The sequence below is a fragment of the Manacus candei genome, unplaced genomic scaffold, assembly GCF_025592945.1.
Source record: "Manacus candei isolate 608988 ecotype Guabito, Panama unplaced genomic scaffold, ASM2559294v1 h1tg000064l, whole genome shotgun sequence".
In the NCBI taxonomy this organism is placed as follows: domain Eukaryota; kingdom Metazoa; phylum Chordata; class Aves; order Passeriformes; family Pipridae; genus Manacus; species Manacus candei.
The window spans coordinates 2,143,746-2,158,103 of record NW_026138112.1 but is presented as its reverse complement, the minus strand read 5'-3'; the positions used below and the strand labels follow the sequence as shown (position 1 = coordinate 2,158,103).

Genomic DNA, 14,358 nt, shown 5'->3' with positions numbered 1-14,358 from the left:
TGAATGTCCTTTACAAGGAGGTGACTTATGGTTTTCTTCATTTTGAATCTGGTTTTTACTCTCTGGGTTCTTTGTTTCAGGATCTGGCTCCGTACCTGCCCAGTGTGACTCCTGGACTGAAAGCATCTCTGCTGGATCCTGTTCCTGAAGTAAGTCTTTTGTACAAAGTTTTTCTTTCAGTGCATTAGGCTGGACATTGCCCTAACCAGTCTGACACATCTGCTGTAGGAACTCTGAGAGGGTGTGTTGCAGATCTCTGTTTCTCTTGTCTGTAGGTGCGCACAGTGTCTGCAAAGGCACTGGGAGCCATGGTGAAGGGTATGGGAGAGTCGTGCTTTGAGGATTTGTTGCCGTGGCTGATGGAGACACTGACGTATGAGCAGAGCTCAGTGGATCGCTCTGGTGCTGCTCAAGGTGGGGACAGCCATGTCTGAATCTCCTATTAAACCAGATTAGCTGCTTGTTTCTCCTGTGTATCAGCTCTGTTCCCCGCTTTTTTTCCTCAGGTCTGGCTGAAGTTATGGCTGGTTTGGGGGTAGAAAAGCTGGAGAAACTTATGCCAGAGATTGTAGCTACTGCCAGTAAAGTGGATATTGCTCCACATGTACGAGATGGTTATATCATGATGTTCAACTACCTGCCAATTACCTTTGGAGATAAGTTCACTCCCTATGTTGGACCCATCATTCCTTGTATCCTTAAGGTATGTAGCAGACATGAAGAATTCTATTTATTAAAGGATTAAAAAAAAGTTTCCAGAGTGTTTTTAAGTACCATTTCCAGTAATTGTGGGACATGTCAGAAAAAAAGGGGGAATTTAAATTATAAAAATTATTTTTTCTTCCAAGTTGTTTGCTTGCTGTCTTTCGTTTGTAGTCACCAGCCATTTCTTGAAATCACCTTTGTGCATTCACAACTCCCCAGTTCATTTGCTTTTCACGGCCGAGAGAGAAAAACATAGGTTTGTTTTCCTCCTGTAGCTTTTGTGTATTGTGCTGAACCCCCCAGTTTTCAGAGCCCCTTTTGTGTCTGTGTTCAGGCGCTGGCAGACGAGAACGAGTTCGTGCGGGACACGGCGCTGCGGGCGGGGCAGCGCATCATCAGCATGTACGCCGAGACAGCCATCGCGCTGCTCCTGCCGCAGCTCGAGGATGGCCTGTTTGATGACCTCTGGAGGATAAGGTAAGGGATAACCAGCTTATCCACAGACATTTCTTTTCCATGGATGAAAAGCTAGTGTGATTTAGACTCTGCATTGCTCCTCAAGGAAAAGCAGAGAACCTCCCAGGAAGCAAAATCAAGTGCGTCTTTTTGCTTGTTGATTTGAGTATGATGCCTTATAACACTGAGGCTGCAAAGCCCTGCCAGCCTGGATCAGGTTTCCAGATACCTGCAGAGTATCCCTGCTGGATTATTAATTCTGGTGGTGACTGAAATGCACTTCCAAGGCAGTTGATTTGGCAATATTTAGCCCTCATGTATTGTTTTTCATTTTTCCAAATGCTGAGTAAGTTATTGTTCTCCTGTGTATGGAAATGTGCAGTGGAGCACTCACAGCTGATAGCAGTTGCTCAAAAATTAGTTGCACTAAATGATTTGTGTCAGCTGAGTGCTGCTAAGTGCTGTTATCCCAGGTGAATGTCATTTGGGTTGAGAGAGATGCTGGCAATGTCTTGCTCCTTTTTAGAAGCCAGGCTACTCTCAGATCCGTTGCTTTGATTTGGAAATTCTCCCAGCCTTTCCAGTTTGGAATTCATTCCTTCCCTTTCTCTTTAGCATGCTGCTTTCAGCCATGTTGGCAGACTGGTGTTACACATCAGCCTGTGCAGTGTTTCAGTGCTGACACAGCTCTGCCTCACATTTGGCTCCCGTCTGTAGCTGATGTCCTGTCAGATTTTTGACAGGTACCACCTGAGTGCCCTGTTTGTAACACTTGACTTGCTCCTGTTGGCAGGTTTAGCTCAGTTCAGCTCCTTGGAGATCTTCTATTCCATATCTCAGGAGTCACTGGAAAAATGACCACAGAAACTGCCTCAGAGGATGACAACTTTGGAACAGCCCAGTCAAACAAGGTAAAGCTGTTCTTGTGTGTTGTGCTTTTATTTCTTTTTTAATTCTCTTATTTTAAATCAGCATGGAAAGCCTGCTGGAAAGACAGATTAAATAATCATGTATTTTTGTAAGTTTCATGAGTGGATAATACAATTTATGCTATTTCTTTTCAGGCTATTATTAATGCTCTGGGAGTGGAGAGGAGGAACAGGGTGCTGGCAGGGCTGTACATGGGCCGCTCTGACACCCAGCTGGTGGTGCGCCAGGCCTCCTTGCACGTCTGGAAGATTGTTGTCTCAAACACTCCTCGCACGCTGCGTGAAATTTTGCCAACACTCTTTGGGCTTCTGCTGAAATTCCTGGCCAGTACTTGTGCAGATAAGCGAACGGTGAGAAATGGAGTTGCACCTTCCTCTTTCTGCAGGTGACTCTAGAAACTGATTCCTGAGGAACACAGGATAAATCACTTCAAAGATGTCATCTCTTTAAGTGTTCTGAGCATGAGCATGTCTGAGTTCTGTGTTTGCTGAAGGCAACTGTGATGAGAGTAAAACTAATTTTTCTGTGGTTATTTGTAATAGTAGTGTTTCCGTTCCTACTGCTCTGTCCGTACTGTGAACAGTAGGTTATGATCAGAAGTTAACATTTGCTTAAGTTTCACCTTCTTAAGTTTTATAAAAAGGAGAATAGTTAATTAATACATTTTTGGGGACAGGTTGCAGCACGGACATTAGGAGACCTTGTCCGAAAGTTAGGAGAGAAGATCCTTCCTGAAATCATTCCTATCCTGGAAGATGGGCTGAAGTCAGACAAGAGTGATGAGAGACAAGGAGTCTGCATCGGGTTGAGCGAGATCATGAAATCGACCAGCAGGGATGCGGTGAGTTAGATGTTCCAGGGGGGAATTCTCAGTTTCCAAGGTATTTATGTTATGGTGCAGGTATTGCACTTCAGACAGAATAATACACATAGTGCTGGACTTGTTCTGTGGACTGAATTCAGGGCTTATAACTACACTGAGTTGCTGTTCAGGCAAATGTATGGATTTGTATCTGTTGGTAAATTCTAACATTGCACAGTTCTGACTTATATGAAAATCTTCCACTAGGTAGCCTTAGAGCACTGCAGCTTGTTTGTACTGAGTAACTCTGCTTGTCTGCCAATATATTTCAATTAAACTGCAATTTAGTTTCAGTTGTGCAAATTCTGCATTCTCAGCCACTTCACTAGGATAAATGTGACTGTTGTGTTTTAGGTATTCTGTAATTTTACCTCTTCAGGTTCTGCTTTTCTCCGAGTCCCTGGTTCCTACAGTGAGAAAAGCACTGTGTGACCCTCTGGAAGAAGTCCGTGAGGCTGCAGCCAAAACATTTGAACAGCTGCACTCAACAATTGGCCATCAGGCTCTTGAAGACATCCTGCCCTTCTTGCTGAAGCAGCTGGTGAGCATTGCTCAGCATTAGTCAACAACCTGATTAATGATGCTGTGGGACAAGTTTTGAATAATTTACTTAAAGGAGAAGGAGGATTTTAGAGGCAGACCTTCCAGGGAATGGCAGCGATATTTTGTCTCCTCCATGGAGTCATCCTAGCCATTGGTAGGAAGGATCTTGTGGCTAAAGCTTGGGCCTAAAAGTTGCTACACCTGGCTGTGCTATGGAATTGCCATTGTCACCTGTTTAAGTTGCTTGGCCACCATGCCTGAAATGGAAAATCTTTCTAATGTGACAGAAGAGTGTGGTTTTGGTCTTGCTATGTAGTAAGAGAACATTTTTCAATAGAAGGGCTTGGTTTTGGTTATATGATCACAGGGTAAATTGTCCCTTGAAACAGGGTTTAGCTCGGTGTGTCACAGATAATTTCTTAGGTTTGTCACTCTCTCTTTCCCTGTAGGATAATGAAGAGACAGCTGACTTTGCTGTGGATGGTCTTAAACAAGTTATGGCTGTCAAGAGCCGTGTGGTGCTGCCTTACTTGGTGCCAAAGGTACAACGGGAAACAAATTTTTAACTTCATATCTGTGCAGTTTCCTCTGCTTGCTGCCAGTTTTCTTTGGACCAATATGGCAAAAGGAAGATCATAATTTGAAATTTTCTTCTGATTTTAAGCTCAAAACATTGTAATTTGGGGTGCGATGCATAAATTTTTCATGTTGTAGATGAAGTGAGATTCCTTCTGAAAAAACTTTGTCTCATTTTTTGGTGTTATTTTTTTGGGTTTTGTAGCTGACTACCCCTCCAGTGAACACCCGTGTGCTGGCTTTCCTCTCCTCAGTGGCAGGGGACGCTCTGACACGGCACTTGAGTGTCATCCTGCCTGCCATGATGTCTGCACTCAAAGAGAAGCTGGGCACCAGTGAAGAGCAATTGGCAAGTAGCACAGCTCAGCTCTTTGTTGTGACAGGTTGCCTGAACATAGTGCATCAGGTTTACTTCCCAGCCCAGAATCTGTGTTCTCTAGATTCACAGATTGCATGTTTAATTCAGTCCATTAGCTTCTCCAGGATGAGTCTTTTTGCCTGGTGGCATATTGTGAGTCAAAAAACGTATGCTTTCCAAATCTATTTGTATCCATTTAAAAGTCTCTTTGGCCTGCTACAAGACACAATTCTCAGTTTACTTATTCCTGGAGAACTGCCAGAGTGTCTAGTTAACTTCATATTTATTCTTGGTGTAGAAGACTGAGAGATTAAAGGGCTGCAGGAAGGAAATCTCCTGTTTTGCATGCAGCACTCCTCCTGTACTGCTTTCCAAAACATCTGGTGTTTGGACTCCAGAGAACATCCTGGAGTTGTGACTGCGGACAGACATGTACATAATCAGTCAGTGAATTAGGAATGAGTGACAGAGTCCTGTTGTCTGTCTGCCATGGATGCCCATTAGATCAGCTTCTAGCCCCAAGTCTGCCTGGAGATCTCTCATGTACCCACAGATGTGCTTGTAATTAGTGTTATGACTCACAGCATTAAACTACCTAAATCAGAAGAATGTTATCTGACAAGACTCACAGTCTGTCTTGGATGAGTAAGATGGGGAAGACTGAACTACTCTTAATTTTTGTAGATTAGCCCTCCTGTAGCTGGTGGAGCAGAGTTTGGTCACTTGGTAAATGTTAAGAATTGGTCATAAACCTGTGTCTGCTCCAGGACTGAGTCAAGCTTTTAATGGTGATGTTAGCAGCTATTTAATGAGAAACAATTAGCAAGTGAGGTGTGTTGTAGTATTTCTCTAAGAGAAAATGCTGGGGCTAAATCTGTTCTGTTTGAGAGCTAATGTAAAGTTAATTTGGACTCTTCAGGAGATGGCAAACTGCCAGTCTGTAATCCTGTCTGTGGAAGATGATGTTGGACAAAGAATTATAACTGAAGATTTGCTAGAAGCTACCCGCAGCCCTGAGCTGGGCATGAGACAGGCAGCAGCTGTCATGCTGAATATCTACTGCTCCAAGACAAAAGCAGACTACACTGGTCATCTCAGGAGCTTGGTTTCGGGCTTGATTCGTCTGTTTAATGACACCAACCCTGTGGTTCTGAATGAAAGCTGGGATGCTCTTAATTCCATCACCAAGGTGAGAGGCATCTCAAAAAGGTGTCGGGGTAATGCCTGGCCCGAGAAGACTTCACAAAGAACATGGATGCCGTGTTGCCTCATCTTTGTCTCTTCCCTCTCTTCTGCAGAAATTAGATGCTGGGAACCAGCTTGCTCTCATTGAGGACCTGCACAGGGATATCCGGATTGTAGGGAATGAGGCCAAGGGGGACCATGTGCCGGGATTCTGTATTCCTAAGAAGGTAAAGGATCAGAATGGATGTGGATTCATCACAGCCACAAGACACCCACCTCTGGGGAGAGCTGACTGATATGACTTTACAGCTCTTAGAAGCAGCAACTATTTGGGCATTCCAAACCTGTGTGTTGGAGAGACTTTTTGTAGGTTACAGCTCTCCTGAGTTACCCTCCAGAAGAGTCCTCTTGTAATGAGGTCTCTGACAATTCTGTTATGCATGTAAGTCATGGTCACTGGCTGCTTTTTGTGGGCGAGTAACACTGGATTTCTGTGCCAAATTTCTCTGGTTTAAAAATTCCCTGAGCTGCCACCACTTTCCTCATAGCAACTGGCTTAGTAAGGCAGAGAGGCATGAAATCAAACCGAATAAAAGTAGGGCTGTCAATGTGGAATCAAGCAGCTGAAGGTCAACAGGAAATTGAGAGAAACCCTCCAAGTTTGTGCATCTGGTGTATAATGGGAGCAAAAATAAGGTACATATTTTTTGCATCTTAGCTTCTAAGCTCTCTTATCCGATTTTCATGACAGGGAGTGACTTCAATACTCGTGGTGCTGCGAGAAGGTGTTTTAACTGGTAATCCAGAGCAGAAGGAGGAGGCAGCAAAGGCCTTAGGGCTGGTTATTAAACTGACTTCTGCTGAAGCTCTTAAACCATCTGTGGTGAGCATCACTGGGCCACTTATTCGAATTTTGGGAGATCGGTTCAGCTGGAATGTCAAGGTGGCTCTGCTTGAAACATTAAGCCTGCTTTTAGCTAAGGTAAGATTCAAAGTATTGGTGGTTTGTGAACATTTTCCATGATAACCTTCAGAAATATCTGTTGCTGTTCATGTAAATACAGCTGGGATGCCTGCTGCTGTGGATTTGATATTTAGGAATAGCACTGTAACTGGATTGCATTCTTCCAGCAGCTTCTGGCCTACCAAAAAAGCCCCCAGTGCTGAATCACTGGTCTTTTTTATAAATATTGCTAAATGCTGATCCCACTTTCCAGTGATTAAAGCCCACCATGTAATTAATCTCTCCTGTGTCCACCAATTTTTATGAATTGTTAAGTGCAAAGATCTTATGTATCTTTGAACTAAGCTGAGCTTTTATTCAGTGCTCTGTATACAAAAGGCTGTTCACGACTGTAAAATCTCTCAGCGTTACCCTTGTGTTTCAGTATGCAGAAAATAAGATTAAATTTGAAAAGGTTAATGGTTTTGTGGTAAATCATTGTTTCATGTTTTTCCTCTTTTAGTAGCACATTAGATCTAACAGGGGCTCTCTGATAACAAACTGCTGTAGTAGAGGTCATGCTGTTTCCAGGCTTTGATCTCCAGCTGCTGTTTCAGACTTGACCCCACCACTTCCCATTTTTCCATCTCTGGAATAGGTTGAGATTGCCCTGAAACCATTTTTGCCCCAGTTGCAAACAACCTTCACCAAAGCTCTACAAGACTCAAACCGTGCTGTTCGTCTTAAAGCTGCCGATGCTCTCGGCAAACTCATCGTCATCCACGTCAAAGTGGATCCTCTCTTTACGGAGCTCCTGAATGGAATTCGCTCCAGCGATGACTCTGCCATCAGGTAAGCTGCAGGTGATGGCTCAGATTTTACTGCTGACTAAGGGTGAAAGAAAGGGCTGGGATGGATGAACAAAACCCCCTGAGAGTAACATGTTAGTGAAAGCAGTTACCTGTTATCCCAGGGTTGTAAAAAGTGTGGATGATGGAGCCTGCCTGGGTCAGAAGCTGAGCTGTGAGTGTGTTTGGGAGAAGCAGTCCTTGGTGTCTTCCCCCCTTCTCCTCTCTCCTGGGCACCCCCAGCAGCCCACTTTCAGATAAAAGACACTATCAACTGCCAGTCTGACCTGAAGTAATGCAGCTGTTCTAGTATCCTAAGGGCACAGAGCCCTAAGACATGGACTTCCTGACTTGGGAATTTTTTCTGACTGTTTGAACAGTCAGAAAATATCTATGGTGTAACAGACACAAGTACAGAAACATGGAAGTAATCTCTAGGATGGAGTTTTCAGCAGTGCACAGAGAGGATCAGCCTCCCAAACTGTAAGGCATATCAGTGTAACTGCTGTGCAAGAATTTGCTGCAGGTATCCAGAGCAAAATTTCTCTTTCAGGGACACGATGCTGCAAGCGCTGCGGTTTGTGACACGAGGAGCTGGTGCAAAGGTAGATGCTGCAATTAGGAAGAATATCAGCACGGTGCTTCTCGGGATGCTGGGACACGATGAGGTACTGCTTCAGCCAGCTGCAGAGGACCCCCGCTGCAGACAGTCTTTCTCTTACATTTAAGATCTGAACCTTCTAACAGAGTTATTTTCTAAAATAACTTCCGAGGAAATTCCTAATGATGCAGTCAGGAGCAAGAATTGGAGATCCCTGGCCAGTCCCTGGTAACTCTGAAAATCTGCCAGTTTAATGTTTCCTTGGCAACTGCTTATGTGGGTTTGACCTGTAGCTCCTCACCAACAGGTTTGAGCCAGCTCTACAGTCAGGATTTGCTTTTTATCTTGGAGAAAACCTCCAGTACCCTCCCTGTGAGCACGGATGTGTGTTTGAAGCCTCTCAGCTGGGGTTTATTGTTTAGTGTGAGAAATTTTTCAGATAATGGCAGATTTTTCTCCAACAAGCAAGAAGCTCTCCAAGTTTAATATAGGGTCTTTTTTATATGACAGATAGCAACAGTAACATCTGTGAGATTAAAATTAATCATCTAATAATTTCTTTCTTATGTCAATCAGTGCAACAGACATGCAACTGTTGACATTCTAGAAATAGAAAAATAGAAACATTCCCATTGGGTTGTAAGTTTCAGTGAGAAGATCAGTAATGGGATCCTCACATAAGGAAGTCAAAATAACAACAGCCTGGGAGTGTTAAATTAAAAGTAGTAAGTTTATCACAGAGATGAGCTCATCCAGAGATGGCTAGAAGTAACACTTACAGTAAGTGAATCTAAAGTAAACTCTTGTGAACACATCTTTTAAAACATTCACGTTCATCTTTATGACTTTTCCATTTAACAAATCAGAACTTAGATAAGATCTGTAATTCTTCAGTCTCTGCTGGCTTTTTTGACCATGGATTTGGCTTTAAGTTCCATTATGTACAAGAAACCTTGTGAACTGACAGAAATCCACAGGGATTAGGAGTGAAATACTACTATTTATTTCCTCCTTCTCTTTTTGTTTCCTGTCATCTTCTGGCACTTGCTCTGCTTGCTGCCTGTCCCTGGTGTGTTGAGCTCAACCCGTGTTCCTGCTCTCCCATTCCTCCTCAGGACGCCACCCGCATGGCCTCGGCCGGCTGCCTCGCGGAGCTGTGCGCGTTCCTGTCGGACGAGGAGCTCAGCACTGTTCTCCACCAGCACTTACTGGGTAGGTGAAGCTGTTCACAGGGACTGGAACTCATTCTGAAAGCAGGCAAGATTCCTTCTCAGCCACTGGTTCAGGCTTTGTGACTGAATCTCTGCTCTGTGTTTTCTTGTGCGTTTCTTTACCCGTGGCTGTTAAGTTGTGCATCCTGGTACACAGTGAGCACAGGGTACTGGTTGTCATTTGGGGATAGCCAGACTCTTTTTTTCCCTGGATTTGTTATCAGATGACTTGATAAAAGTACCAACATGGCTGAGTAATTTCTGGTGCTGACACAGAGAGGGTGGGAGGTGACAGGATGTTCAGGCAAGGGTGGACAGGAGGGCCATCCCACCTTGTGACTCATGGTAATTGCAGACCACACGTGGTGGCTTCACATGGTTCTGAAGAATTGACCAATTTGCATCCAAGTTAGAAAAAACCCACAAATTTTATAGGAACTCATAGTGTTTGGGAGTGCTACGGATTACTCTCCCCTGTGGGATTAAAAAGGGAATCTGTTAACTGGTATCAAATTACAAATGACTTTTACAGTTCTATTAGAGAGTCAAAGCCTGTATAATTTTGCAACCATCAGAAGTACTTGAGTTGAACAAGAGAGTCCCTCATTTGTGTGTGCTTCCCTGTCTGCCCAGGTGCTGTTCCTGCCTGGTACAGGTGTTGTGTTTTAGCTCTTTTTGGGAGGAGTGAAGGAAGCAAGGCATCCCTTTAGATGCTTCTTGTTTTTTCATTTTATGGCAGTGAATTGACAAACTGCCAGAAGCCTCCTCAGATGAAGAGGAATGGATGGTGGGGGACTTGCCATAGTTCTCTTCTTTCCTCTGCAGCAGACGTGTCTGGCATCGACTGGATGGTGAGGCACGGCCGGAGCCTGGCTCTCTCCGTGGCTGTGAACGTTGCTCCTGGCAGGCTGTGTTCCCCAAAATACTACAACAACGTTCAGGAGATGATCCTCAGCAACGCCACGGCCGACAGGGTGAGTCCTGCCTGAGGATGGGTGAGCACTGTCACGAGCTCTTGTTGGGAGCAGCTTTGAAAGGTGTGTGACCAGGTTCTCTTGTGTTACCAAAGAAGACAAAAACCCCCAAGTGCCATCTGGAGGTTCTCCCTTGGCTAGGTGCAGTTTTTATGGTGAAATGACACAACTGTTCTGGTTCTTCAAGTTGTCATCTCTGTGGAGGTGAAGATTAAATAATCTTCAAATGGAGAGTAGCTTTCATTGGGAGTAAATTCCACTTCTGTTTCCCTATGAAAGGTGCAATTCACAGGCCAGGTTTACAAGAAGAGCAACTTATTTCTTTTAGGAGGATTTTAAATCAGGGGTTGAATGAGTAGTTTGGGGTAGGGTCTTGGGGGCTTGGTGGGGCCTGCCACCTTATTCCATCTGGCTCATGGTTGCATTGGGACTTTTTCATCATATCACCCAATAACATTAACCCAGTGTTTTCCTGCTTTGATGCTGCTGTTCTTTTGAAAGATGGGTTTAGCCTTCCACAAAAGCTGACAGACCATGAGCCTGGTTATAAAGGCTGTTGAACTCTGCTGCAGTAACACCAGTTCTTTTCTTTATGTTGAAGATCCCCATTGCAGTTAGTGGCATCAGAGGGATGGGCTTTCTCATGAAATACCACATGGAAGAGGGAGGCAACCTGCCTCCCAAACTTTCCAGCCTCTTTATTAAGGTAAGAATTTTTATGGTAGCTACCTGGTGGTGTTCTCATGTGATCTGAATCTCTCTCTGAGCTAACTCATGAGTGCCTCTCTATTAAATCTCTGAAAAATCTAAACATTTCTTTTTGTGGCAGAGCACAGACAGAATCACTGTATCAGCCTGCTTTGCAACTGTGGATACAATACTGCCTTCCCCGCTCTAATATGGAAATTTGCTTTCGAGCTTTCTGTGCTAAACCTCGGGTCTGAATCTTAAAAGTGCATTTTTCCCTTGCAGTAACAAGCAGCTGGCAAGGAAGCAGAGAAGAGTAGGGGGGAGCTGTTGGGTTTTAAGGTTGCTAAAGGTTAAAGGGCCTTTGTTAGAAATGCATCAAATACCAACCCTCACCTTACCTGAGAGTGTTGAAGTTAACACCTTTTTCAATTCCTACCTATTTAAGTATTCTACATCAAAATTCCTTTATTGGTTGTTCTAATTTTTAGATGTGTGGCTGGATTTCTTTGGTTTGTTTCGTTGTCTGCCCTCCCTGCACCCTCCACTCCCCCACTGTCCTTGGTAGACGGGTAGATAGAGTGAGGGGTCATGCTGGAGCATGTTACATTTTCAAAGTTTACATTTCTTTGCAATTTACTTGAAAAACTACCAAACATGCAAGTTGGCATGATGCAGGCCAACATCCTTTAAAGCAGATTTTTTGTTTGAAATCCTACTTTTATATATTAATATTGTAGTATTGTGTTAAAATATAAAATACCACAATAGTCACAATACCTTTATCACCATATTAATAATGCACTTGACATTCAGATATTAGCTTTCATGTTTTAGGTGTGGTAAGATTAAAATACAAAGCTCTGATTTTTTTTTAATTTTAAAGTGAAATCTGCTGTTGAAATGCACCTTATACTCCAGCCAGAGACTGACTTGGCCATTGCTGCTGAGTGAGTGTATTTTAGAGGTGCTGACACTATCAGCTTTTCTGCACTTAGTGGTCATTGTCATTTCCTGAGACAGTTGAGAGGAGCATGTGACACTCTCAACCACATATATAGAAATTTTCTTTGAAAAGGTGTTTTGCTTTCAAGGTTTGTTCTTCTCTTACCCAGTTTAGTCAAACTTGTTGGTATCAAGTGTATCTCTTGTGTACCCGTGAGTTGAAAACTGTTTGCTTTTCTTAGTATAGTTTAAAATACTTAAATTTGAAAAAAAAATATAAACAACTGCTTTAAATACCTGTTCTTGGTATACTTGAATTTAATTGCACCTCTGTATCCTTCAGTGTCTTCAGAACTCATCCAGTGACATAAAATTAGTTGCAGAAAAGATGATTTGGTGGGCAAATAAAAGCCAGCTTCCCCCACTGGATCCTCAGACAATTAAACCAATTCTCAAAGCGCTTCTGGACAACACAAAGGACAAGAACACCAGTGTAAGAGCCTACAGTGACCAGGCTATTGTCAACCTTCTGAAGATGAGAGCGGGTGAAGACGTGCTTGAGGTATGAGACACAAGGAAATGTCATTGTTGGTAGCAAGGCTGTGTCACCTCACTCTGCATGTGTCTGTGTGGTGCCTGCAGCCTCAGAATGTACTGGAAGTCTCTTATGAAGTAGGTGGAGTGGGACATTCCTATTTGCATTTAGCCTTCAGCAGTATTCTCATGCTAAGCCCTGAAGAAATAAGTGATACTGATACTGTACAACCCTACAGTGCAGCATTAACAGAATCAAGGCTTTTAACACCCCCCCCCTGTTTGACAAATGCCTTAAGCCTCCCCTGTGCTGGAGTTCCCTCAGTTGGCACTGATAATTTATTGCTTTGGCCACTTGTGTGATCCCACTGCAGTGGTGCTAGGGGGTATTTTAGAATGGACTACTTCATGCATCCATTTCCAGACCTGTTTTCTAAGTCTGACCTGCTTTTGGATAGTTCCCGTGTCTGGAATTGTAAAACCAGATGAAGAATTTTGGTATATTTGAAAGATTTTTAGCTCAGTGCAGCTTGTAAGGCACTTATGCTTATTCTTACTTTGAGTGGTGTGTCGTGAGGAGCTGGTAATTGGTGCTGCCTTCCTTCCACAGTCGGTTTCCAAGATTTTGGATGCTGCCAGCCTGGAGCTCCTCAACGAGAGCTGCCGGCGGTCCCTGCGGAAGCTGGCGGGGCAGGCTGACTCCGAGGAACAGATCGATGACACCATCCTGACGTGATACGGCTCCAGAGGACACGGGAACACTGAACCAACCGCTGCATCAGCATTTCAACTCAAAACACCTCTTTTAAATGTTTTCATTTTTGAAAATGTTAATTCTGACGGGATTTCAGGAAAAGGACTCCCAGAGAGTATTTTAGTATCAAATATACCAGAATAGCCTTAATTAGACCCACATTAGCTGAAAATTAAAAATTTGGTCCCCTTTTTGAAACAGATAATGAGCAAGAGACAGACATACTAACCAGTACTGGTCAGTTGTGGCCAGTTGTGAGATGTGGCTAGAGCACATCAGGCTTAAACTCTGGTGACAGCTATTTCCTTTCCAAGGTTTGTGCAAAACCTCCAGTACTGGAAGTGTTGTTGGTCTTTCCACGCACCCTGGGAAGCAGGAATAGAACTCAGTGAAAGTTCAGTTGTATTGTTTTTTGTGTACTGCTAACTTGCTGCTTGTGACGGTTCTGAAGACTGAAAATCCCTGTAAAACGAAGTATTTAAAATAGCCTTAGAAATCACAGATGGGAAAGGGGGATTAAATGCACTCTGTTTAGAGAAGGAACATTTAATAAAGGCTCTGACTTTGATCCTGCTGCTGTAAACTGTTCTTTTCACAAATGCATTTGTCAACAAACTCATACTGTGATTTACTTTTTGGACCTGCTTGTTTTAGGGGATACAGTTTGTAGAATGGGCAGCACTGTGGTTTGTAAAAATCTTTTGCAAAACTGAGGCAAGCCAGGGTTTAAGGCCAAGCCAGAACTGACATTTAATGTAATTTGTAATTACTCCTATTGATTTCCAAAGCATTTTTGATGACAGACAGCTTTTCAGTTATCCAACTTGTGAAAAGCCTTCCATGTTTAGGTCTTCAAAGGCTTCACAAGATACTTGGCACTTCCACCATTGGGTTTTTTGGTCATTGAGTTGTGCTGCTCCAAGAAAGTATTTTATTTTACCTGGCCAATATATATCTCTTTTAAAAAAATTATTTTAATTTACTAATACCTTTTATGTTACTTGATGGAAATAGTGAGAATCTTGTTGCAGAATACAAATTTTTAGAAGGCAAAATGAGCTTTACATTCCATGCAGAGTAACAGTTGAGTCTTATCTATTTTCTGAAACTCACAGAAGCTGGTTGCACCTGAGGAGCCAGAGCATTAAGATTTGTTGTTTCAAGGGGTGGGTGGTGTGGGTGGTGTGTGGGGAATCTTTCTGGATTGTAACTCTGGATGGCTCAAACCATGGTGATGGGAGGACAA

At 43.3% G+C, this 14,358-nt stretch overlaps 1 protein-coding gene across 2 annotated transcripts in view; it reads left to right on the top strand.

Annotated features, from left to right (window-relative positions):
- GCN1 (GCN1 activator of EIF2AK4) overlaps window positions 1-13,680 on the top strand; it is a 40,713-nt gene extending 27,033 nt beyond the window's left edge. The window contains exons 39-58 of one of the 2 annotated variants that reach the window (XM_051805375.1): window positions 81-149; window positions 276-414; window positions 507-703; window positions 1,040-1,182; window positions 1,955-2,072; window positions 2,226-2,441; window positions 2,768-2,932; window positions 3,333-3,494; window positions 3,946-4,038; window positions 4,278-4,421; window positions 5,350-5,619; window positions 5,729-5,842; window positions 6,367-6,597; window positions 7,217-7,410; window positions 7,960-8,074; window positions 9,123-9,219; window positions 10,047-10,192; window positions 10,794-10,898; window positions 12,168-12,386; window positions 12,969-13,680. In XM_051805375.1, the coding sequence (XP_051661335.1) occupies window positions 81-149; window positions 276-414; window positions 507-703; window positions 1,040-1,182; window positions 1,955-2,072; window positions 2,226-2,441; window positions 2,768-2,932; window positions 3,333-3,494; window positions 3,946-4,038; window positions 4,278-4,421; window positions 5,350-5,619; window positions 5,729-5,842; window positions 6,367-6,597; window positions 7,217-7,410; window positions 7,960-8,074; window positions 9,123-9,219; window positions 10,047-10,192; window positions 10,794-10,898; window positions 12,168-12,386; window positions 12,969-13,094 (3,063 nt within the window). In that variant the 3' untranslated portion in view covers window positions 13,095-13,680. Of the gene's footprint in view, window positions 1-80; window positions 150-275; window positions 415-506; window positions 704-1,039; window positions 1,183-1,954; window positions 2,073-2,225; window positions 2,442-2,767; window positions 2,933-3,332; window positions 3,495-3,945; window positions 4,039-4,277; window positions 4,422-5,349; window positions 5,620-5,728; window positions 5,843-6,366; window positions 6,598-7,216; window positions 7,411-7,959; window positions 8,075-9,122; window positions 9,220-10,043; window positions 10,193-10,793; window positions 10,899-12,167; window positions 12,387-12,968 lie in introns of both variants that reach the window. The other variant, XM_051805374.1, reaches the window with a different exon arrangement.
- Window positions 13,681-14,358: the final 678 nt, after the last annotated feature.